Source organism: Fusarium subglutinans (assembly GCF_013396075.1).
Source record: "Fusarium subglutinans strain NRRL 66333 chromosome Unknown NRRL66333_c0000002, whole genome shotgun sequence".
NCBI classification, from domain to species: Eukaryota; Fungi; Ascomycota; class Sordariomycetes; order Hypocreales; family Nectriaceae; genus Fusarium; species Fusarium subglutinans.
The window spans coordinates 279,816-301,824 of record NW_023502065.1 but is presented as its reverse complement, the minus strand read 5'-3'; the positions used below and the strand labels follow the sequence as shown (position 1 = coordinate 301,824).

Sequence of the window (22,009 nt, the reverse complement as noted above, 5' to 3'; positions counted from 1 at the left end):
TGAGGGTGTCTACAAGATGGTTGCTGTAAGAATATTGTAATTGCAACAAACGCAAAACAGAAACAGGCCGGGTTTTGTTGTCAAACTATTGCAACGCCCTTTGTTGTGTCCAAGCGGGTCTACATAAATGCCGTGTCTGGCCGTATATGTTGCGCTCACGCGCGGGCAGTACGAGTACGGATGGTGACAGGCTGATGCGGGGTTGGGGAGGGGGGAAGCTAGAGGGTCAACTGTGGATATAGGGCGTTTTTGACAAGGGGTTTTATCAGTGAGGGAATGACATGTTGATATGGGGGGGCTTTTGATATGATAAGTATCGTAGATAAGGATTGGTCTTCAGAGCTATATTTTGTAGAGGACCAAACCATTCACGAGCTTGATAGGGAGCCGGGAACTTGATGTAATTGTACTGAATGTGGTGTGTGTTACCCCGGATTTTGAACAAGCCCCCCACTAGTTTACGCCAGAAGATCTAGATACGCGGGGAAATGATGCACTAGAAGCCGAAGCGGGTCAGTCTCATTAACAAGAACTCCAACGTGATCAAGCAGCTCTCGACTACAAGAAGTGGAAGTATCGGTGAAGCAATTAATACCTATCCCGGGTATCTCTCAGTTTTTAGCGCTCACGAGCTAAAGGTTCCCTTCCTCTTCCTCTTCCCGACCAAGTTAGAAGCTGAAGACTTGGTCCTCCAGCTTGCTCACTGGCCTCGCCTTCTGATAGCCCAGCGATTCGGTCGCCTTCTTCATTGCGCTGACCATTGGTGGCGGGCCGCATAGGAGAATTTTGATATCAGAAGCAGGGGCTGGGAAACGTTCCTAGTGAAAACATTGTCATTCTGAGGGTCGCCTTCCAATGATTGAATGAGTATTCTTACCTTGATCATATCGGGCGTAACAAATCCGACGCCACCATCCCATGTATCCGGAGCATTGTTGAGCACATAGTACACCCTCAATTTAGCATCCTCTCTTGCAAGATTATCTATCTCTTCTTTCAACAGAATGTCCTCTGGGTTGACGTTAGCAAAGATCAGGTCTACCTCCGTCTCATCGCCACTCTTTCTCCCGCGCACAATAGCCTTGATAATCTGCAGCATTGGAGTAATACCAGTACCACCAGCAATCATGCCGAACCCTCTGACCATGTTAGGCATGTAGACCATGGTGCCCTTTGGACCCCTGACCTTTATCGTATCACCAATCTTCAGCGTAGCGAGATGTCTGCTGATGTTGCCATTCGGATAGGTCTTGACAAGAAGGTCAAAGTAGCCGGGATCGAAATCGGAGGAAATTGGCGTGTATGAGCGAACAACCTCCTTGTTCTTGACCTCACCGGTCTTTGGGTCCTTCACATCGAGGTTTGCGGCAATGGAGATGTGCTGGCCGATCGGCAACCCGAGGATAGAGTTTGGAGTGGGCAGGTCGAAGCGGTAGATGGCAGTATTGTGAGAGAGGACGGTCTTTTTGATAAGAGGAAATTCTTGGAAGTTGACCGGGTCAAGGACCTTGTTTATTTCTGAAACAAGGTCAGTATCCGTTGAGAAGTCGTCATGTCACAGGGTCTTACGATTGTTGAAGTGTTGATATCCCCCAAGAGCTGCGCAGACTGCGAATGCTAGAGGTAGCAATTGAGACTTGAAGACGAGTGTGCCTAGGATGAGGGCCACACATGGTATGTATACACCAGTCACGTATTGCGGTGCCAGTAGGCCTGCGGGCTTAACTGTGTGGTCTCTCGACATTGTTGCTTCGCTGACAATCGTTCGATGCTTGGGCAAGGTGTTCACAGGCTGTCGGGTCTTCACTTGTTGCCAGGAAGAGTTCAGCTAGATGTTCTCCGAGGCGCAAGAGAGCAATAATATGCGAGAGTGAGTAAGCTAATCCATCATGACTTCTCCTCAAGGACCCCACGTCTACTCGAAGGGGCCCGAGCGCTGCCACCCGATCATCATAGGCGGACTCTTCCTGGAGCCGTTGTCGAAGTCAGGACGTCCACTGCCGAGGCTCTCAGATCAATCGACCAGGGACCAGAGCCAACGAAATGGTAAGAATAGAGCTTACATACTTGGTAATCATCTTATCTGTAGGATCACGCAATGGTCGTAAATGAGTGGCTTCAGAGTGTAGATCTATCTCATGCACATTCTCGGGCCGCGGCCCGAGATTTTTACTACTATTCTGAAGGCATCTCCAGTGATGTCTGACTTTCCACCCGCCGAACGATGCAAGATTACCACAAACATCGCTGCACGCTTCGTACATGCATATATTCTACACCTTCACAAGAAATTCATAATGTTGCATCAATCTACATCGCCATGAAGTCTCTCAGCTATGCCCTCTCCCTGCTGCAGGGCGTTCCAATCGCCGCTCAAGTCCTCTCAATCATTGCAGCCATCCCCATGTGACAGCATATGTTAAGCCGAGTCCTTAAGGTACCGAGGGTGGATGTATTGATAAACAAATCGCTGTATCAACAGCGACTATAAGAAGTGGAAATATCGGTGAAGCAACTAATACACCTATTCTACCTGACTGTCTGTCATACAGTAAACCAATCTTGTAACACCGATCCCCGGCCTCTATCGGCCCCTCTAAGGCATCCATCGGAGGCTCGGAGCCGGTACCTCACAATTTCATTCCTCATTCGTTGGACAAGCCCTCGTGACAGAGTGACAGTTTCTGAATCTCAATAACTCCGTTCTAGTCAGCCGGCTCAACGCTCTGCGGATTTCTGAACACCTGGTCCGGATCCCACCTCTTCTTTATCTCCCGAAGCTGTGGAAGGTTGCCCGCCCAGTACAGCTCTTGCGCCGCCTTTCGGTCAAGCCATGCATCGACGTATCCGGCATAAGTGGAGCGTGCGCCCGGAGCCCACCGCTGGATCCGCTCGTGAATCCCGTCCAAGAGCTTTCGAGTCGCTGCCGATACTTTGCCCACTCCGATGCCGTAGGATTGATACATGATGACAGTTTCCCGGTGTGGATATGCCGTTGCATTGACGGGTGTATCCATCATGGCGCCGCCTTCGGTATTGAAGATGACTGTGAATGGTGTCGATTTGCTGCGAGCATCCTCAAGGTATTGGAACAAGTCCGTGATTGCCGTGTCATTTAGAAGGTCTCGTTCATTGAGCGACAGTGACTTTGAGTAGAACGCAGTCGGAAGGCTGGCTAAGGTGCAACCAGCGGCTTCAGCCTCATGAAGCAAATGACCCATCCAGTTTGTAAGCCACACTGCACCCTTGCTGGCACCAGGAAGGCGATCAGGGATCCCCGATGCCTGATATTCAGCCTCTGAACCGAAGAAAGTTCCCGTGATGAGGGCTCCTAGGGGTTGAACGATGAAGAGACTTGCGAAGCGTCGGTCCATAGTTGGATCTCCAACCAATGCCTGCCATTCCTTGTATAAGTTGGCCGTTTCGGTTTGTGAGTTAAGAGTAAGGCTGTAGCTGTATTGGACAATATTGCCGGGCTCTGGGCGAGTCTTGACCACGAATCTGGTCACGATACCGAAGCTTGCTCCTGCACCACGCATCGCCCAGAAAAGATCGGGTGTTTTGTTTTGACTTGCGAGATAGATCGTGCCGTCTGCTGTCACGACCTCCATTTCGACGATATGATCGAGAGCACTTCCCCACATTCGAGATATAGGCCCAAGGCCGCCCTTGCGTTGTTAGAAGCAAGCAGACATGGGCTCAGTGGAGACTTACTACTGTCAAGTGGCCACCGGTGCCAACACTTGGACAAGTTCCGTGGGCGATGGCTCGTCTCCCGAATGTATGGAGATTCTTGTCTAGTTCGCCAAGGTTGGTGCCTGCTCCAAACGATGCGAGCCAAGTTTCGTTGTCCATCTCAAAGTCCTTGAGGTTGACAAGGTCAATAGACACGGCGCCGTTGTCACCACCAAGACCATAGTTGCTACTCAGTTAGCGTTGTTCCAGACGTCCAGAGAGTCAGCTTACCCATAGGAGTGGCCTCCAGACTTTGCCTGCACTCTGAGACCACTCTGTTTGGCGCACTTGACAGTCTCGGAAACTTCAATGACATTCTGAGGACGAATAACAGCAGCTGGAATCACTGGGAACTCGAGGTTGAACGGCTTCACCCACTAGGCGAAGAGCGGATCACTCGGGTACGTGACGCAGGAGCTGCGGTTCGCACAGACGGCATCGAGACAGTCGCGGACGGAGATGCTTTGACCGTTGCCCATGTTGAATAGAAGATTGCTGTAAAGAACTATGCTTCTGAAGCCTGTTGATTTCTTCGTGGGAGAAGAAAGTGGATGTTTATACACGTCGATAAGGATGGTAATGAAATATCAAGCGGTTCTAGGATGAGAGCCTTGGAGAAGGTCGCACGCGGGAAGCAAGTCATGTTCTATTGGACACCCCCAAGGCCCCTTCCGAGGTTGACGTTCCTCCCGTCTCCTAATAGCTGTACAGAACTCAAATAGGAAGCAAACAGTTCTGATGTCGGCCGCCGTGACCCGAGATGAGCCACGGCCTTATGGTGTGTGCAGTCTTTGGCGATGTCTGTGCTCTGCATAAAGGCTTGCTGCATCCATGCGCCATCATATCCTACCATTATACATATTCTGCAAGATTACTTTCTGGTACAGTATCTAGGCGCCATTGAAAACCTTTCAAGAATTGCAGCACCATCTGAGGAAGAATTCATGGGGAACCACAGAGCCAAGGGACTTGTGCATGTGTATCGGTCACAACCTCTTCCCACACCGCTGAGAAGATGATGACAAACACTAAGTCAACTTTGTTCTTAAAAAGTGTATCTGAAGGAAAACAAGAGCTGTTAGTAAAGCTCAGAATACAAACACGTCACTCCTCATCTCCCATTCAGTGCCAACCGTTTCAGAACACAGGGCATATATCGACATGTAGAACGCCGTTACAGCATCGTACGAAGCACTATATCGTGTTTGAACAAATTCTAGAAATTTAATATAATAGTCACATTTAATTGAAGACACTGAACGTTCGTGATGATTTCCAGCAACGAGTGACTAGGTAGACGGAAACTTCATTCGAAACGAGCTGCTCGCGGCCCTGCAATCATACTAACTTTAGGATCTGTTATCACAAGCCTCATCTAAAGTCATATAAACTTTAGGCTCCTTTAGTCTAAGTCTATCGACTCATTGAAGTTGAAGAATATGACGAGTATAAGCTTTCTTGAGTGCGTATGGCCACACTCTCTTTATAGAAAGTCTATTCTAAACTCTGTGCATGAGACCATGACTAATAAAGGAACTACAAATAGATCTAGCATTTAAAGCCTTGCTTGATAATATGTTACTTAAAGAAACGATCAAAATCTCTATTTTTCGCATATATCAACGGCCTTCCGGACAACCATGGAACTCAACAATCTCACGCTCAAGCCAGACGGTATTAAAGACGGTCCATCTCTTCTTTTCGATAATGTATATCGCACCTACGAAGACGATCAAAATCCCGAAGCCCTCTTCGGAAAGGCGTTGCGCTATCTTACTTCCTTGAGAGTGAATCATACATCGGAACAACAAGAGATCATACATACAGAGGTCATGGAATCTCTTTTTCACGCCATTTACGGCAGTAATAGCATTGAGAAGGCCGGTCTAGGCTGGGATGCCACACGGTATCTGTGCTATAAGACTCTCCATGAGCCCAACTCCATACTCGAAGTCAATGAGGATGATTCAGACTTCAATGAAAAGGTCCAAGATCTATATGTTGCGGATCCCACTTTACGAGAAAAGTCAAGAAGCCATGTTGTTCGTGGCCGGCGTGAAGTCGTCCAGCACGTGAGAGCCTTCGAACATATGATGGACAGGTTCTGGGTTCATGGCGAAGACCTCACAGAGGATCTCATCAAGAAGACACATGAGATTCTTTGTAAGGGAGTATCGATCATTGATCCGGGTGCCGAGCATCCGGAAGTACTCTATGAGAAATACGCAGGACAGTATCGGGATGTCCCTGTCGGCGCTGGAAACACCATGTTCGTGATGCCGCAATACGTACCCGCAAAAATGGCCGAGATGTGCGCGAGTATAAAAAACGATATCGACGGAAAAAAGAGGTTGGATCCATTTTCAATCGCCGCCAAATACTCGCTTCGGTTTGTTGAGATTCACCCATTTCAAGATGGGAATGGAAGAATGTGTCGCATCATTCTCAGCGCCATCCTATTTCGGTACGTCGGTATTTTCATCTCAATAAGGGAGACCCAAGATGATATAAATGAATATATCAACATTAAGAAGAGGGCGTCAAGAGATATGGAAGGTCACGGAGAGTATGCTACGTTTGTGTTGAAGAAGAGCGTGAAGAGCATACAGAAGCTGAAACAGAGGGTCAACGGGAAGAAAGCAGCATAGGTTGCCCTTTTGAGTGAGCTTGATTTACGATGAGTTTAAATAACATGAGATGGGACGAAATGAGGTATGAGATAAGAGGCACAGACTCCGGGTCTCAGTACTACTCATCCCATCACAACTCATTTAAATTTTAGAATGATTTATCATAAACTCATTATAAATTCACCATAAACTTATCTAAGGTATGCCTAAACTTAGGATTCACATCGTGCAGATGAATAGAACCCTAGTCATGCATCTCGAAGTCATACCAGCTACCTGTCGGGGCTCAACATGTATAATCAGGTAGACTCAGTATCGACCCAGAAGGATTGGGTATAGCAAAAATGAATTTAACCATCACTGTTTTGGAACATTTATTCGCTGGTGATACTGGTCATCACAAAGCATCCCAACTTCATAGATTCGAGTTTGTCAGAGCATCAAGTAAGAGTACATGTGATTAATGTATTGTCCTGCATGTTCAAATTGGCTCGTTACATAAGTTGATATCTTTCAATAAATCATTAGTATGCCACCATGGTGCTCAATCCATCCAGCTCTCGCTGCCAGTTACGGTGTTGGCTGATGTTGAATACGAACTTCTCCAGGAAGCCCTTGGCATCAGAAGCAACGGTGATAATCTCCTTGAGGCTGTCAGGTGAAGCATTCTTCAGAGTAACGACGCCATAGCTGTCGACAACACCGCTACCGTCTGTCTCAGAGAGTGAGATCTCAGGAAGCTGGATAGCCTTGTTGATCAGGTCAACGGCCTCACCAGTACCACCAATGGCCTTCAAGTGACCGAAAGCCTCGCGAATGTAATGTAGAGCTCGGCCATTCTTGGAAAGTGTCTGGATAGACTTCTCACCGCCAGGCACAAAAATAGCGTCAAACATGGTGCTTCGCTGGCCCTCGAGGTGGTGGTCAGGGACAATACCCTTGGAGGAGGATGAATCCTCGTTAGCAGAAAAGATGGCGGAGCGTCGAGGCCCGATAACGAAGGGAAGGGCGCTCTGAGCCTTGATTGCGCCGTACACGGCGTTGAAGGCAATAGGGTCGTAGCCATCAGCGATGATGATGGCAATACGGCGAGACTTGATAGTTGGAGTCTTGGGAAGGAAGTCAAGCTGGCTCAGGTTCTTGGCCTTCTTTCCTGGGTTAGGCTTAGCTTCGATAGGCTTCTTGCCGCCGACCATTTCGGCGATAGTGTTTGCGAGCTCGCCATCAACCACACCCAGGCGCTCCGTCAAGCGCTCGTACACAATAGCCTCGTCGCAGTGATCCAGCTCGAAAGAGAACGCAGCCTGGACGTGAGCCTTCTCAATCTCGGAAAGAGAGTTGTAGAACAGCTGAGCCTGGGAGAAGTGATCCTTGAACTTCTTGCTAAGAGCGCGCTGCTTGATACCGGCAATCTTTTGCTGGTAGTCAACGTAGGCACCCTCCTGGACGGTAGCAGCGGGCTGGTGGCCGTATCGGTTAGGCCAGTAATTGACCTTGCCCTTGGAAATAGTGTGTCGCATGGCACCATCTCGGTTAAAGTTCATGACCGGGCAAACGGGTTTGTTGATAGGTAGCTCTTCCCAGTTGATACCAAGCCGGCTGAGCTGCGTGTCCTGGTAAGAGAAGTTCCTACCCTGAAGAAGAGGATCATCTGATGGGCCAACACCAGGTACGAGATGGCTAGTGCAGAAAGCGACCTGCTCAGTCTCGGTGAAGTACTCATCAACAACTCGGTTGAGCTCGAGTTCTCCGATGTAGCGGACGGGGATCTGGTCTTCCGGCCAGACCTTAGTAGCGTCGAGAATATCGAAGTCAAAGTCATGCTCTTGAGATTCTTCCAACACCTGGATGCCGAACTTCCATTTTGGGTACGCGCCGTTTTCGATGGCCTCCTGAAGATCCTTGCGGTGGAAGTCCGGGTCCTGGCCAGCGAGCTTCAGAGCTTCATCCCAAACAAGGGAGTGGACTCCGAGCTCAGGTGTGAAATGGAACTTGACGAATCGGCGCTCGCCCTTGTCGTTGATGAGAGTGTAGGTGTTGACGCCGAAACCTTGCATCATGCGGTAGGATCGGGGAATTGTGCGGTCAGACATGGCCCACATGTACATGTGAGTTGCCTCCGAGTGTCCCCACACGAAATCCCAGAAGTTGTTGTGTGCAGATTGCGCTTGAGGTACCTCGTTGTGCGGCTCGGGTTTGCCAGCGTGGACCATGTCGGGAAACTTCATGGCATCCTGAATGAAGAAAACAGGTATGTTGTTCCCTACCACGTCCATGTTGCATGTTAATAGTTAGCTTTGCGTTCATTGAATTAATCTGATGATAGCTTCGTGGTGTCGTGGTGTTAGGGTGCGGTGTTGCGGTAGGCCTGCAAGGCCACAAACAAAGAGTTTCGAATGACGGAGGAAGGCACGAAAGGACAATTGAGAGACGACATCCAGAACTGCCCAGGGAATAAAACTAAAAAGAAGAAAAAAAGAAGAAAAAAAGAGGATGATATGCTGCACAAATTCATAGGATTGGATGTGGAGGGGATTCACAAACCTTCTTGGGTGTAGAATTTCACCGCAAACCCACGGACATCACGAACGGTATCAGCGGAGCCGCGGCTTCCCAAAACAGTCGAGAATCGAACAAATACTGGAGTTTCTCTGGATGTATCGGTAAATACGCCGGCTTTGGTGACATCTTCTGCGGATTCGAATAGCTTGAATGTGCCGTGGGCACCAGCACCGCGGGCATGGACAACACGCTCGGGAATACGTTCGTGGTCGAAACGATGAATCTTAACATGCCGTTAGTATCCGAATTCGAATGAGATTTGAACGATCCGTTTATGGAGTAGCATACCTTCTCACGTCCAAAAGCGTCCTCGAGGAGACTGGCTCCCGTCTGATCCTCGCTGTTCACACGCAGCCAGTGATCGGTGTTGTTCTGCTTCACTCCATAATCGGAGGTAATTCGAGTGTCCTCGCTGGGCTCAACAATGTTGGCCTTGAGCTGATCGATCTTATCGCTTCGGTGTCCCATGACTGCGTGTTTGATAGCTCCGGTAACTTGCTCGGTCATGTCGAATCGTGGTCTTTATTCTTGAGTAAACAAAGAATAATTCGCTGAAGAATAACCTCGAAGGATTCCGGGTTTCGAGATCTTTTGTAATTTCGAGATCACAGTACCCATAAGCTGCCCGACTTCAGAACACGTTGGATTTACGTCACACATGCGTTTGTCGATTCATCTTTCCCCGCGGACTGGGGAAATTGGCAGTTGCGATGGGACGACTTGTTGAGAAAAGTCGTCATGTATCGTCAGGAACAAACATGATTGACCTATGAGAAGCTCAGAATTTCCAACGAGGAGAAATGCAATGCACTCTCTGATGCGATCGTGATCTATGTTTGGGGAGGAGGTGCTTTTACTGTTACACCCAGGAAAGAAAGCTCCGGTTTTTGTATCCCCCACTTTCCGTATCTGTCTCGCACTGCCGTTGAAACAACTCAACAGATGGTCGAGGTTGGTTTGTAATGGAGAATTGATGTGGAATCTCGAGGCTAGATGACCGCTACAATTCTGGAATTAACAGGGATTGATGTCTTTCTATGGATCTTTGAGAAGGCGGGTTATATCGATCTTCAGCGAACTGTCAACAAGCAAGACAATCCCATATAACCGGATTGATTTTCAATATTTCCGGGCATGCAAGCCAAAAAGCCTCGTTTGGAGTTTAAAGTTTAGAATCTCTTCAATCTTTGTCTCCTTTCAATATCCGACACATCCGTTACTGGTGTTGTATCTTAGAGACCCTTCTTATCGTCGAACTTGTATCTGACAATGTCAGGAAGAGGCTCATCATCATCAAGCCCGGTCTCGGTGCGCTGAGAATCAGCGATGGATACAGAGCGCGAAACCGTGATGCGCTGTGAATCAGTGCGCTGAGTATCGGTGCCTGTCATCTGAGAATCTCCGGCCAGCTCAGGGACGTCCTGGCTACTGGGGAGTTCTTGAGACGGCGCTACCCCAAAAGCATCATCAAGATCTTCGGCGACGGCGGCAGCGGCAGCCTCTTCGGCCGCTTGTTCGGCGTCAAGTCGTTTGTGCATTTCCTCAATCCGAGCATCGTGCAGGTCATCCATAGTCATAGTTGCCCTTCATATATTAGCAACAGTGATTCAATGTGGGGTGGGGTGCCTTGGAATCTACTTACAGGACCTTCTGAATGTTTCGGTCAGCCACGGTCTGGTCTTGGCGAGCCTTGTTCAGGAGATGGTTGGCATCACCAATGAGCTTCTGAAGCTGCTCCCGCTCCGTGACAGTCACGCCTTCGCGGTTTTCCATCTCAGTGTACAGTTTGACTGCCTCGAGCGCATGCTCCACATAGTCGTGGGGCGACATGGCTAGCAGAAGATGCATGCCAGCTTGATGAAAGCGACCGAGGCGAGGCTCGAGAAGAAGCTCGGCAGCTGTGGTCTCTGCTTCCTCACGGTTGCCCTCGTAGCAAAGTTTCCAAGCCTTCTTGTACCGCAGTTCGAACGTAGCTAGGAAAGAATACGATTAGCACTGAACCGCAGGGTATAGTGAACCATCATGACTTGCGCATAGAACCATTGAAGCCGATCGATAATGAGCTACATCGTTCTGTGCCTTGAACTTACCTGCGAGGGGATTGAGATCACTCATAGTGGCGAGCCGAGATGTGAAAATGAATGATTGGTACGGTGTTGTGATTTAGTGAATATGAAGGAAGAATCCCAAGAGTGTGCCCCAGGAGCAGAAAAGTTGAGGCAACAAGTTGGCCTGGTGTAGGTAGTAAGTACTAAGTTAAGGGAATCGACCACGTAAAACAGAAACGAGCGGCCTAAACCCCCAATACACCCGATTTGCCTAAGGCCGCCGGTTGTAAAGTACGCACGTAAGAGGCAGCAACCGACAGCAGCCGCCACTGTCAGCTGCTTGCACCGAACAAAGATGTACCAAGGCCAACAATAGCGCATGCGGCCGCTTAAGCTGATTCAGCATAGAAAGGGTTGATATGCCGCAAACAAATACTGTGGGATTCGTGATGTTGTTACCAGCACTAATGATTTGTCCTCAGTTGCGGATCCGGGTATCACAACATGCAAATACGTTGGTCACTCGCAGAAATATCAAAGAATATATTTGAACCTTGGTAAATAAGATATGATTGTCAATTAGAAGCTCCTCGAAGTAGATACTTGGTTGTTGTCTCTGTTTGACCAAACCAATAGGCCATCTTGACAACTTCTTCCAGATTCAACTCATTCATATATGCTGCAAGATCGCCCTCACTGAGATCGTGCGTAGGCCACCACAGCCGTTAGGTTTGTTTAGATTGTGTTTGACTTTGTTTAGCCTGAAGTGGCTCGATTTGTAGCTTTTTTAATAGACATTCCGATATCGACCTCGGACAACTGTATCTTCGATGCAAGGGCTATTGCATAAGATTTGGCCAAATCGAGCTATTTTCAGGCAGAAACGGCAGAAACCCGTCTGTTGTTCAAGGCAAGTGAGTACGAAAACTGTGACAACAGGAGAAGTCGTGCAGCTGCGTTATATGTATTTGGTGCATAAGATGCTATGTCCATTCTTCATCCATGAGTAGGTATATCCAATAAATCTACAGACCCAAATCCTCACAGTGTTTACGAACTAACGAAGGCCACGATGTACTGATGCCAAAGATGCCAAAATTTGCTATTAAACTCTCTATCTTTGTTTCCCATGGCTTGTGTTTCATGACAATTGAATCCCATATATGCCATCTTGAAATCATACATGACCGTTGTTTGATGTTGATAACTGCTTCTGCTTAACTTGCAGAATTGAGCAATGTTCGGGATAGAAACTGAGTACCTAGGTATATAGCATTTTCTAACGGAGCAAAATCCCCCAAGAGTTCCAATGCTTTTCTAAAGCACGCTTGATTCTAAACGGTAAATATTGTTAAACCTTTGGCGATCTGAAGATATTCGCAGTGTATTGTTTGCTTGATTGCGCTGTGGCTTCAGTTATCATTTCTCGTGGTAGTGATTGGCAGTTGTTGGCACTTCTGCATTCGCCTTCAGCTTTACGCCATGAGCTATCTGTTTCTATATACGCCAGATGTATGTGAATCACAGCTGCATTGTCTGCTCCATAAATCCCTACCAAATTCTTTCTTTCTTTCTTTCTTTCTTTCTTTCTTTCTTTCTTTCTTTCTTTCTTTCTTTCTTTCTTTCTTTCTTTCTTTCTTTCTTTCTTTCTTTCTTTCTTTCTTTCTTTCTTTCTTTCTTTCTTTCTTTCTTTCTTTCTTTCTTTCTTTCTTTCTTTCTTTCTTTCTTTCTTTCTTTCTTTCTTTCTTTCTTTCTTTCTTTCTTTCTTTCTTTCTTTCTTTCTTTCTTTCTTTCTTTCTTTCTTTCTTTCTTTCTTTCTTTCTTTCTTTCTTTCTTTCTTTCTTTCTTTCTTTCTTTCTTTCTTTCTTTCTTTCTTTCTTTCTTTCTTTCTTTCTTTCTTTCTTTCTTTCTTTCTTTCTTTCTTTCTTTCTTTCTTTCTTTCTTTCTTTCTTTCTTTCTTTCTTTCTTTCTTTCTTTCTTTCTTTCTTTCTTTCTTTCTTTCTTTCTTTCTTTCTTTCTTTCTTTCTTTCTTTCTTTCTTTCTTTCTTTCTTTCTTTCTTTCTTTCTTTCTTTCTTTCTTTCTTTCTTTCTTTCTTTCTTTCTTTCCTTCCCTTTACATCTCATCATCCACAACCGACATCCAGAAGCACGAGATATTTGATGGCGCCAGACGAACGACGAGCCGCCAATCGAGTACCGTCCTTGCTCACGAGACGTGGGTCAGTCATGCCAACCGGGCAGGATGCATCTGAAGAGGCCAATCTATCTAGGGAAGCGTCCACTGGCCGGCCGCCTGCGAAGCGACCACAAGAAACTATCGAGTCATCCTCCAGCCCGGGCGAGTCTTCATCCACACCGCAGAAAAAGCGACAGAAACCCTCTGTCTTTGATCAGCGCGATCGGGTCGCAGTGAACGAGCTAGCGTCAAAGCCGGACTTGATCATGCCGTCGAGCTTCCAGGAGGAGAGGTCAGAAACCCACCTTGAACACATATATCACAACTTCGACCGGTTCAACCGTGACAAGGTGGCTTCGGCTATTCAGGGGATGCAAGTGGAGCTGTCCATTGACTTGGTATCGCCGCGAAGACTTGGGATTCAGAAGTCAGTGGACCTACTTCTAAGCTTGCCAAAGAAGTACAACTATATTCCAGTGGTCAAGTCACACACCAAGGCTGTGCACCTCGACATCAAGAGACATCCTACTGTGTGGTCAATGATGGCTAAACATCCCACCCAAGCAAAGGTTCTAATGATTTACAACCTCCCACAAGAGGAATATTCCGAAAGAGAAGCAACAACTATTTGCAGCTCTCTGGTGGAGATCTTGAACCGATGGCCAGCCGATTTGTCTCTATTGACGAAGTCTCCTGAAGGCTTCAAGAGCGGTTCTTTCCATGCCCGACTTCTCACGCTCGCCTGCAGACACAAGCATCTCCCCGACAAACTTGTTGTTTGTCCCCTTCCTGCGTTCAGACAAGCCAATACTGGACCCAAGGCTCGTGGGGTCAAACGTGAACCGCACTTTCAGCTGTTCATATCATGCCTTCACCCAGTAACGTTCAAGCAGCGTGACGACAAGAAGGAGGCGGGATCTCGAGTGGTCGGTTCAGGTGTGTCTATTCCCGAGCCATCGGACAAGTATCAGTTTGTCGTTTACGACACAAGGGGGGGGATCAAGCGATCTGTTACCAAAGCTGCCCAACAACCTGGTCAAACGCCGTCGTTCCCCTCGGTGCTACCGCCGCAGGAGGAACTCGACCTCACGAATGAGGTTCGAGAGGGACTCTACAATGCCGAGCGCTTGCTTAGACTATACTCAGCTTCCATCATGAATCAAGGCGGCCTGATTGATACTCAGGGGTGTCTGAATATCTGGAAAAGCATTCTTGAGAAGTACGGAGGCCTTATCCAGAAGAAATCGGGCACCAGTCGAGGAATCTTTGGCGGATCAGACCTGCTTCAGGTCTACCCACAGCACGCTAGCCTTCATTCAATAATCAGTCCTGGGGTGACGGTTGAAAACAAGCTACGAGAGTCAGATGATACCTATCGTCTGCCAAACCTGACTATTCGCTCCATCGATCGTTCTTGGTCACTCAGTGTTGAACAGGCCATATCCGATGCCTGGTTATTGGAAGGAGATATCCTTAAGGCTTGGACCCGAGGCGCTGAAGCTGCAGATCTTGTCAATCAGGCTATTCGAGAAAATGAGAGACCGCCCTCTGCTTGCGCGTGTACGCCAGAGATGGCAAAGTTGCAAACTCACCCATGTGGGCAGTGTGGGCAGTTTCAAATATGTGATCAACTCGTCTCAAGCGATTTCGATAGTAGGCGAGTTTGTCTTTCATGTCTGACAAAGATTAAACTACGCCCAGCCGGACGGTATATATTCGAGTATCTTTCTACTGCGATGCGGATCAAGTTATCTATCGAAAAGCGAGCAAGTCAAGGGATCATTAACCAAGCTGAATATGAGGCTATGGTCGAGTCTTGTTTCGAGGAATTGAAGAGAATGCTCCCAACCAAGGCTGATACTGATCGGGCCAATCTCTCTTTCGGAAGCTCCTGGCGCGACACATACTCAGGACGCCTTCATAGTCTGCCGACTGACAACACCGCTCCTACACGCACACAGCCTGACAGACCTAGCATAGATGCCGTTTTCCCAGCATGGCTGACACAATTTGGCTACCGCATGCATTGCCCAGGCAATCTGAAGATCACGGTCCAGGCCATGAACTACACCAAACACGTGCAAATTCCAGCATATTTGGCTATGCTATGTTGGTATGCACATGAGCGGAGTAGAATTGAGCATAAATACCATCCAAACGTGTGGAGCGCCGATGCGCGAACTGAATTTGATATTCTTGAAGCCAAAATGGTGAAAATCTCCAAGAGGCTCCGAATAATCCGGTTGACATTCGGTTGGACAAAGATTCGGCGTCTTCGCGCTAAGAAGACGACCAAGGAACAATTCCTCATTGATCTGGCGCCCATAATTTCTGGTCAATCCCAACCAGAGCTCCAAAGCTCAATGGAGAGACTGGATAATGTATACAATTTTGCGAGGACTGCACATGAGTTCAGACTTCCGGAAAGTGACCGGGCACGTATCAGGACTCTTGTACAAGAGATTCAAGATTTCTTCGACGTCCAGCTGCCAACGGGTGCGGATGGTTGCCCATACTTTGCCCATCCTGATACAATGCCGGAAGTCTGGAACTGGCGAATTGCTTTTCGGTTGTCTAACGAAAGACTCCTACGCATGAAAGCCGCTTGCAACAGGTACTGGCCTACTTACGACACGGTAGAGACGATATTCCTGGAATGCATATTCCAAGTGTGCGTCATCAGGTGTGTCCTTAGGAGTGTTGATGAGTTCTATGAACTAAAGAAACACCTTAAGGCTAAGTATGTATCCATTTTGGGTCTTCCTCTTGCTATCGCTTACCACGATGGCTTGACGTTTTCTGTTGGGCATGCTCAGCATGGTCGCGGAATGTTCACGGGCTGGCCTGCAAAGCCCAGTCGACTGGATGAGCGTCTCGACGCCGACGAATCGAACAACATCCGCATTGAAACTCGGTCTGAGAACTTTCTGAAGGCTGATTACGATGAATCAACCTACTCCCAGCTGAAGCAAATGATCATGGACATTGACCTTCCCAAGGATGTCTATGACAAGACTCTGAAGCCGGGTAAGTTGTCAAAAGAAGACTTTGATGCTCTCAAGTGGGACGGTGAGGACGTCAATGATGACGACCTTTATAACAATGAAATTGCCTTATTCGACCCTGAATTTCTGCAGACGGATGAATCCGAGACACCCGAAGCTTCGAAAGTGCCAATGACAGAGGGCGAGGCCTCCCAGGCCCCCGAACAACGGGCGACTGGGGAGACTGTTCCACTTTCAACTGAACCTTCAACTAAAGTAAGTCACTCACTTGAAAATCTCTGTATGATCAAACTGACATCGTATACTCAGGCACTTGGAAAGATGCCGCTCCGCGTGAAGTCGAATGAGACCGATTACAGTGAAGGCCTCTCTGCAGGAGAATTGGACAGTGAGTGGACCACGACAATGTCGGGCGTCGCTGGACTAGATAAGTCGAATTCTCAGAGACAGTTGACATCAAGAATATCTTCTATCGAGTCTCGTTACAGTACCGGAGGGCTCTCCCCCGAGACTATGGAGCAGAGCTGGTCCGAGATTATGGGCAACGAGATGGAAACCAAATGGTCACAACTCATGCAGACCATCGAGGCTCGCTCAATTGACGTATCGGCAGATCGGGGTCTTGGGGCTCTGGTGGACAACCTCCGCAACGCAAAGGAGAGTGGAAACGAAGAAGCCTTCACGGCTATTTTCACGGTGATCCAGCAGGAATTATCTTGATTTTTGTGGAGCTTACGACGTTTGTAGCGAACGGAAGGAATTTGGGGGTTATTGTTTTTGTTTCTTTGGCCTTCCTTCGCACGGTAGTGTATGGGCCGTCACTCGTCCTACCGGCCGGCCGGTAATGCGCAGGGTTGGCTGCTACGGTTTTGACGGTTTACGTAGCTTAGGAAAATAGACATTGCAGTCGCATGATTGATGAGCCTTGTCGTGATGCTGATCCTAAGTTTAGTCCATTTATGATGATTTTATAAATCTAATCATAAGTTTACCTAAGTTTAGCTCATCCACTCACTATCTCCACAAGTTGGTCGATTGAGTATAATCAACAAGGGTAAAACTAGACCCTGGAGTTTAGGCAATGTCACGACGAGCAGACCTTCTCTCCCATCGAGGTGGTTTGTCGATAGAAATGCGTTGGCGTTGCTGCTCGCATGAAGGATGCGGCCCAAATTATGATTTATGCCAAGAATTTACCAAGTGCATGTATTAACGTAGCTGGCGCCGGTATACTGTATTGAGCCAATTTTGGACCAACAGTTTTCGGGGAGAAGACCAGTCTCGTATTTCTTATTCCCTACAGCTGGACATCCACTGTCAACATGGTGCCCCTAAATCGTCTTCAGAGTTTCGATACTGTTTTATTCCTGCGCGTGTGGCTAAGTCCCTTAAAATGATCTTCGTATATCCGTCCTCTTCACCGAATCCCATGAGGACCTGAACGACAGATTACAGCAAGAAGTCTCAGCTTTTGAACGTCATTGGCCAGCATAAGTTTAGAATTCTACAATGATGAGTTCCCTTAATAATTTTTCAATTTGACCGGATGCTCGGGACATTGGCTCATGATATCCAAGTTGTTGCGTGGGGCAGTTGTCAAAGCGACGTCAATGTACGTCATCGATATAGCATCATTCCCTGCTTGAAACCGCGTCACTATCAAACATTTTGAGAGAAATGAATGCAGTGAAAAACTGTCGGTTCCTTGTGTGACCGGCATTTCTCTTCCCTTTCTTGGTTTCGTGAATTTCTGTTCAGCGTACCATCAACTGCAAATTTGATCTCAGACGCAAGATGCCAGGTGAAGTGATCGATCGCCCTAACCCGGCTCCGCTGGACAGTCATCTTCCAGATGTAGCTCTGGAATTGGCACTCAAGGCGCCCAAGAAGCAGTTGGACAAGAAGATCGCCCAATCGCTCAATGATTTCCAGCATGCGGCATGCTATATTGCAGGGTGTAAGTGAGATCAATTAGTGCGGCGGATGTGGCTAACGCCAAGACAGCCATGATCTTCCTCAAAGACAACGTCTTACTTGAGAGGGACTTGAAGGCAGAAGATATCAAGCCACGATTATTGGGTATGTACTCTGTAAGCATCGCTCGTTCTGGTGCCTAGCTAATGTTTGAAAGGCCACTGGGGAACATGTCCAGGCATTATCCTCGTCTGGTCGCATCTCAACCTCCTCATCCGCAATCATGATCTGGAAGTGATCTTTGTGATCGGACCCGGCCATGGTGCTCCCGCTGCTTTGGCCTCACTATGGTTGGAGGGATCTCTCGAGCGATTCTTCCCTCAGAAGTATGGAGTTAGCAAGGATGGCCTGCGAAATCTTATTACCGGTTTTTCGGTTCCTGGAGGGTTCCCTAGGTAAGACAGGCGTTAAACGTCAGGATAAACCGAGGCTAACCAGTTCAGTCACATCAACTCCGAAACTCCGGGTTCTATCCATGAGGGTGGTGAGCTAGGCTACTCCCTAGCTGTTTCATTTGGTGCCGTCATGGACAACCCAGACTTGATTGTCACTTGCCTGGTTGGAGATGGTGAAGCCGAGAGTGGTCCCACCGCAGCGTAAGTTATTCGTATCTTTTCGTGTCATTGACTGACTGTTTAGTGCTTGGCACTCCATCAAGTACATTGATCCCGCCGAGTCTGGAGCCGTTATTCCCATTCTGCATGTGAATGGCTTCAAAATCAGCGAGAGAACCATTTATGGATGCATGGACAACAAGGAACTATCCAGTTTGTTCGCCGGCTATGGATACCAGCCAACAATCGTGGAGACTCTTGAAGAGATCGACAACGAGCTTTCTGGTGCTTTGGAGTGGGCTGTTAGTGAGATCAAGAAGATCCAAAAGGCAGCTCGGGATGGAAAGCCCATTATTAAGCCACGATGGCCCATGATTGTTCTTCGAACACCCAAGGGTTGGACAGGTCCCAAGAAGGTGGATGGCGAGTTCATTGAGGGATCTTTCCACTCCCATCAGATCCCTGTCCCCAACGCCAGCAAGGACGAAGAGCACCTCAAGATTCTTCAAGACTGGCTTGAGACCTACGATACAGCTCACTTGCTCAAGGACGGAAAGCCTGCTGACAGTATCTTGGAGATCATTCCTCAGAAGGATGAAAAGCGACTTGGACAGCTCAAGAAAACATACGATCCTTACCAGCAGCTGCAGGTTCCCGACTGGAAGACTTTTGCAGTGGAGAAGGCTTCGCAAAATAGCTGCATGAAGCAAACTGGCGATTTCCTGAACCAGGTCATCAAGGAGAACCCCAAGAGCTTCCGTATCTTCTCTCCCGATGAACTGGAAAGCAACAAGCTCAGTGCAGTCTTTGAGAACACAGGCCGGAACTTCCAGTGGGATGAGTTCTCTCGCGCCCAGGGCGGCAGAGTCATTGAGATACTGTCGGAGCATTGCTGTCAAGGATGGATGCAGGCAAGTATTCCGGGCTGAAGTTGGTGGTGATGCTAACAGCAACCAGGGCTACACTCTCACCGGCCGTACTGCTCTCTTCCCCAGTTATGAGTCTTTCCTCGGCATCATCCATACAATGATGGTGCAATACTCTAAATTCAACAAGATCGCGCGCGAGACCAACTGGCGAGGTGATCTCAGCTCAATTAACTACATCGAAACTAGCACTTGGGCTCGTCAAGAACATAACGGCTTCTCTCACCAGAACCCATCATTCATCGGCTCTGTTCTCAACCTGAAGGCTGAGGCGGCACGCGTGTATCTCCCTCCCGATGCCAACTGCTTCCTTAGCACCATCCACCATTGCCTGAAATCCAAGAACTACGTCAACCTTATGATCGGCTCAAAACAACCCACTGGAGTCTTCTTGTCGCCTGATGAGGCTGCCGAGCATTGCCGAAAGGGTGCGAGCATCTGGGAGTTTGCCTCCATTGACAGTGGCAAGGAGCCCGATGTTGTGATCGCTGGTATTGGTGTTGAGGTTACCTTCGAGGTTGTCAAGGCTGCTGAAATTCTTCGCGCCTGGATCCCTGAGCTTCGAGTCCGTGTCGTCAACGTCACTGATCTCATGGTTTTGGCCGCCGAAACCCGTCACCCACACGCACTCAGCCGAGCTGACTTCCTTGATATGTTCACGGAAGACAAGGCTGTGTGCTTCAACTACCACGGATACGCCGCTGAGCTCCAGGGTCTTCTCTTTGGACGCCCTGGTCTGCACCGCATGACAGTTGAGGGATACAAGGAGGAGGGTAGCACTACCACGCCATTCGACATGATGCTCCTCAACTGGGTCAGCCGATTCGACGTCGCCAAGCGTGCGCTCAAGGGTGCTGCTGAGACAAACGATAAGATCAAGGCCAAGCTTGACGAGACACTCAAGAAGATTGACGACAGAGTTGCAGAGGTCAAGAAGTACATTCAGGACGAGGGCAGGGGTAAGTTAACTTCGCACACCAAAAGTTCAGTGCTAACAAATGACAGATCCTGAGGACTTGTATGATATGCCCAAGTTTTAAGGGGTTATAGAGGATTTACGGAGTAATGGGGTAATTGAAAGGTCTAGAAGTAATTTGAAGAGATAAGCGAATGAGATTACGACATGCATGCTTTGCCCGAATATTCCGTGATCGCTGCGACGCGAGACCCTTGGAATCATTGCTTCAGAGGCATGGCATGAACCACAGGTCAATAGATATTGACAAGTTTCTTCGCCATTTTGAGTCTTTACGTGGCGGCTGAAAAGTCTCAAAGAAGTTGAACCGTGTCTCCAACTTTTGACGCGATGGTCATGGCTGGCATTGACAAGGATGCGAGCCAGGGTCAACGTGGTCTAGACTCCAAAGCCAAGCCAATCAAACAGCTCAAATTGACGCCTCAAGCACGATTCAGGCAATTCTTGATCTCGGCCGGAGATAACATGGGGACGACGAAAACACAGTTGCTAAGACATTATGGAAGCAATATCTTTCCCTTGCACCATAGACCTTGTCTCAGTGTTAGGCTTCTCAATCGGCACTCTGAGTCATGGAATAGCTTGCTAAAGGTGTATTGCAAATTGGATTTGGGTGCGGTCCTACGCTTTGTTTACGCTATCCTCCTTTGAGTCCTCTTTCTCCCATAACGCATGATAGTCAAGGGCAAGTATACACAATACAGCAAGCCTTAGCATGGAGCCAATCACAAAGCAAGTATTACCCATGCATCTTCATACGAATCTTCCTTCTCTTTCTGCTCCTTGTATTCCTTCTCACCACCCGAATCGGCGGTCCTCGCCCTTTTAACATTGGAGTCATCCATGAAAGGGTCCTGCTCCTTTTGTTCCTGTTCACTGGGGGATGACTGATCTTGTTCGAGGGAGTAAAAGAAAACCATATAACGATTTCGCAAAGCCGCCGCTCTGCACTCCAATGGCCTATAAAAGATTGTCAGTGACGTTTACCTGGTGAAGTATATCTCTTACCTTGTACTCTGGCTCTCGATCCAGGCGGTCTCGACCTTTTGCCTTTCTAGCATTATTTTTGTTGCCTCCTGCAACTGCTTCTCGGTGTCCGCACTGTCATTGGTTTTTATCAGCTGTGTGAGAATTTTGACGCCCTCTGTGGCATGGTGAAGCCCCATTTCGGGGATTTCGGCCAGTTTCATGTGCAAGTGTGCGGCATGGTAGGGATTGAGGCCTTCCTCCTGGACTAGTGCTTTCGCCGCCTTTAGTACTTCGATCGGAGGGCCCTGGCGTTCGCGATTGAGATATTGCTTGAACCGATCATGCAACTCCGCTGACTTCTGTTAGTCTCCAGACTTCCCCCGAAAAGGTATACGTACCTTGGCGGGCTGTTGGCATGGGGATTGGGGAGCTCATGATTGATATGAAGATGGGA

At 48.1% G+C, this 22,009-nt stretch overlaps 8 protein-coding genes across 8 annotated transcripts; 3 read left to right on the top strand and 5 right to left on the bottom strand.

Moving 5' to 3' along the window:
• Positions 1-668: 668 nt before the first annotated feature.
• Positions 669-1,744, bottom strand: FSUBG_428 (NADH-cytochrome b5 reductase 1; the record flags this gene model as incomplete). Its single annotated transcript, XM_036682252.1, has 3 exons — positions 669-818; positions 878-1,518; positions 1,570-1,744. The coding sequence occupies 3 exons, from the start codon at positions 1,742-1,744 to the stop codon at positions 669-671; spliced, it is 966 nt and encodes a 321-aa protein (XP_036543951.1).
• Positions 1,745-2,705: 961 nt separating this feature from the next.
• Positions 2,706-4,214, bottom strand: FSUBG_427 (6-hydroxy-D-nicotine oxidase; the record flags this gene model as incomplete). The annotated part of the gene is made up of 4 exons (XM_036682241.1): positions 2,706-3,668; positions 3,715-3,922; positions 3,967-4,112; positions 4,170-4,214. 4 exons carry the CDS (start codon positions 4,212-4,214, stop codon positions 2,706-2,708), a joined length of 1,362 nt encoding a protein of 453 aa, XP_036543950.1.
• A 1,161-nt stretch (positions 4,215-5,375) lies between these two features.
• On the top strand, positions 5,376-6,383 carry FSUBG_426 (fic doc family; the record flags this gene model as incomplete). Its single annotated transcript, XM_036682230.1, has 1 exon — positions 5,376-6,383. The coding sequence occupies one exon, from the start codon at positions 5,376-5,378 to the stop codon at positions 6,381-6,383; it is 1,008 nt and encodes a 335-aa protein (XP_036543949.1).
• A 506-nt stretch (positions 6,384-6,889) lies between these two features.
• FSUBG_425 (catalase-1) lies at positions 6,890-9,434 on the bottom strand (the record flags this gene model as incomplete). Its single annotated transcript, XM_036682219.1, has 3 exons — positions 6,890-8,628; positions 8,910-9,150; positions 9,216-9,434. The coding sequence occupies 3 exons, from the start codon at positions 9,432-9,434 to the stop codon at positions 6,890-6,892; spliced, it is 2,199 nt and encodes a 732-aa protein (XP_036543948.1).
• Positions 9,435-10,159: 725 nt separating this feature from the next.
• On the bottom strand, positions 10,160-11,042 carry FSUBG_424 (uncharacterized protein; the record flags this gene model as incomplete). The annotated part of the gene is made up of 3 exons (XM_036682208.1): positions 10,160-10,511; positions 10,570-10,900; positions 11,018-11,042. The coding sequence occupies 3 exons, from the start codon at positions 11,040-11,042 to the stop codon at positions 10,160-10,162; spliced, it is 708 nt and encodes a 235-aa protein (XP_036543947.1).
• Positions 11,043-13,201: 2,159 nt separating this feature from the next.
• On the top strand, positions 13,202-16,876 carry FSUBG_423 (uncharacterized protein; the record flags this gene model as incomplete). Its single annotated transcript, XM_036682197.1, has 3 exons — positions 13,202-14,711; positions 14,853-16,411; positions 16,466-16,876. 3 exons carry the CDS (start codon positions 13,202-13,204, stop codon positions 16,874-16,876), a joined length of 3,480 nt encoding a protein of 1,159 aa, XP_036543946.1.
• Positions 16,877-17,950: 1,074 nt separating this feature from the next.
• Positions 17,951-20,650, top strand: FSUBG_422 (xylulose-5-phosphate fructose-6-phosphate phosphoketolase; the record flags this gene model as incomplete). The annotated part of the gene is made up of 7 exons (XM_036682186.1): positions 17,951-18,113; positions 18,161-18,235; positions 18,288-18,525; positions 18,574-18,726; positions 18,770-19,564; positions 19,635-20,569; positions 20,616-20,650. The coding sequence occupies 7 exons, from the start codon at positions 17,951-17,953 to the stop codon at positions 20,648-20,650; spliced, it is 2,394 nt and encodes a 797-aa protein (XP_036543945.1).
• A 661-nt stretch (positions 20,651-21,311) lies between these two features.
• FSUBG_421 (uncharacterized protein) lies at positions 21,312-21,990 on the bottom strand (the record flags this gene model as incomplete). The annotated part of the gene is made up of 3 exons (XM_036682175.1): positions 21,312-21,546; positions 21,595-21,907; positions 21,954-21,990. 3 exons carry the CDS (start codon positions 21,988-21,990, stop codon positions 21,312-21,314), a joined length of 585 nt encoding a protein of 194 aa, XP_036543944.1.
• Between the last annotated feature and the right edge of the window lie 19 nt (positions 21,991-22,009).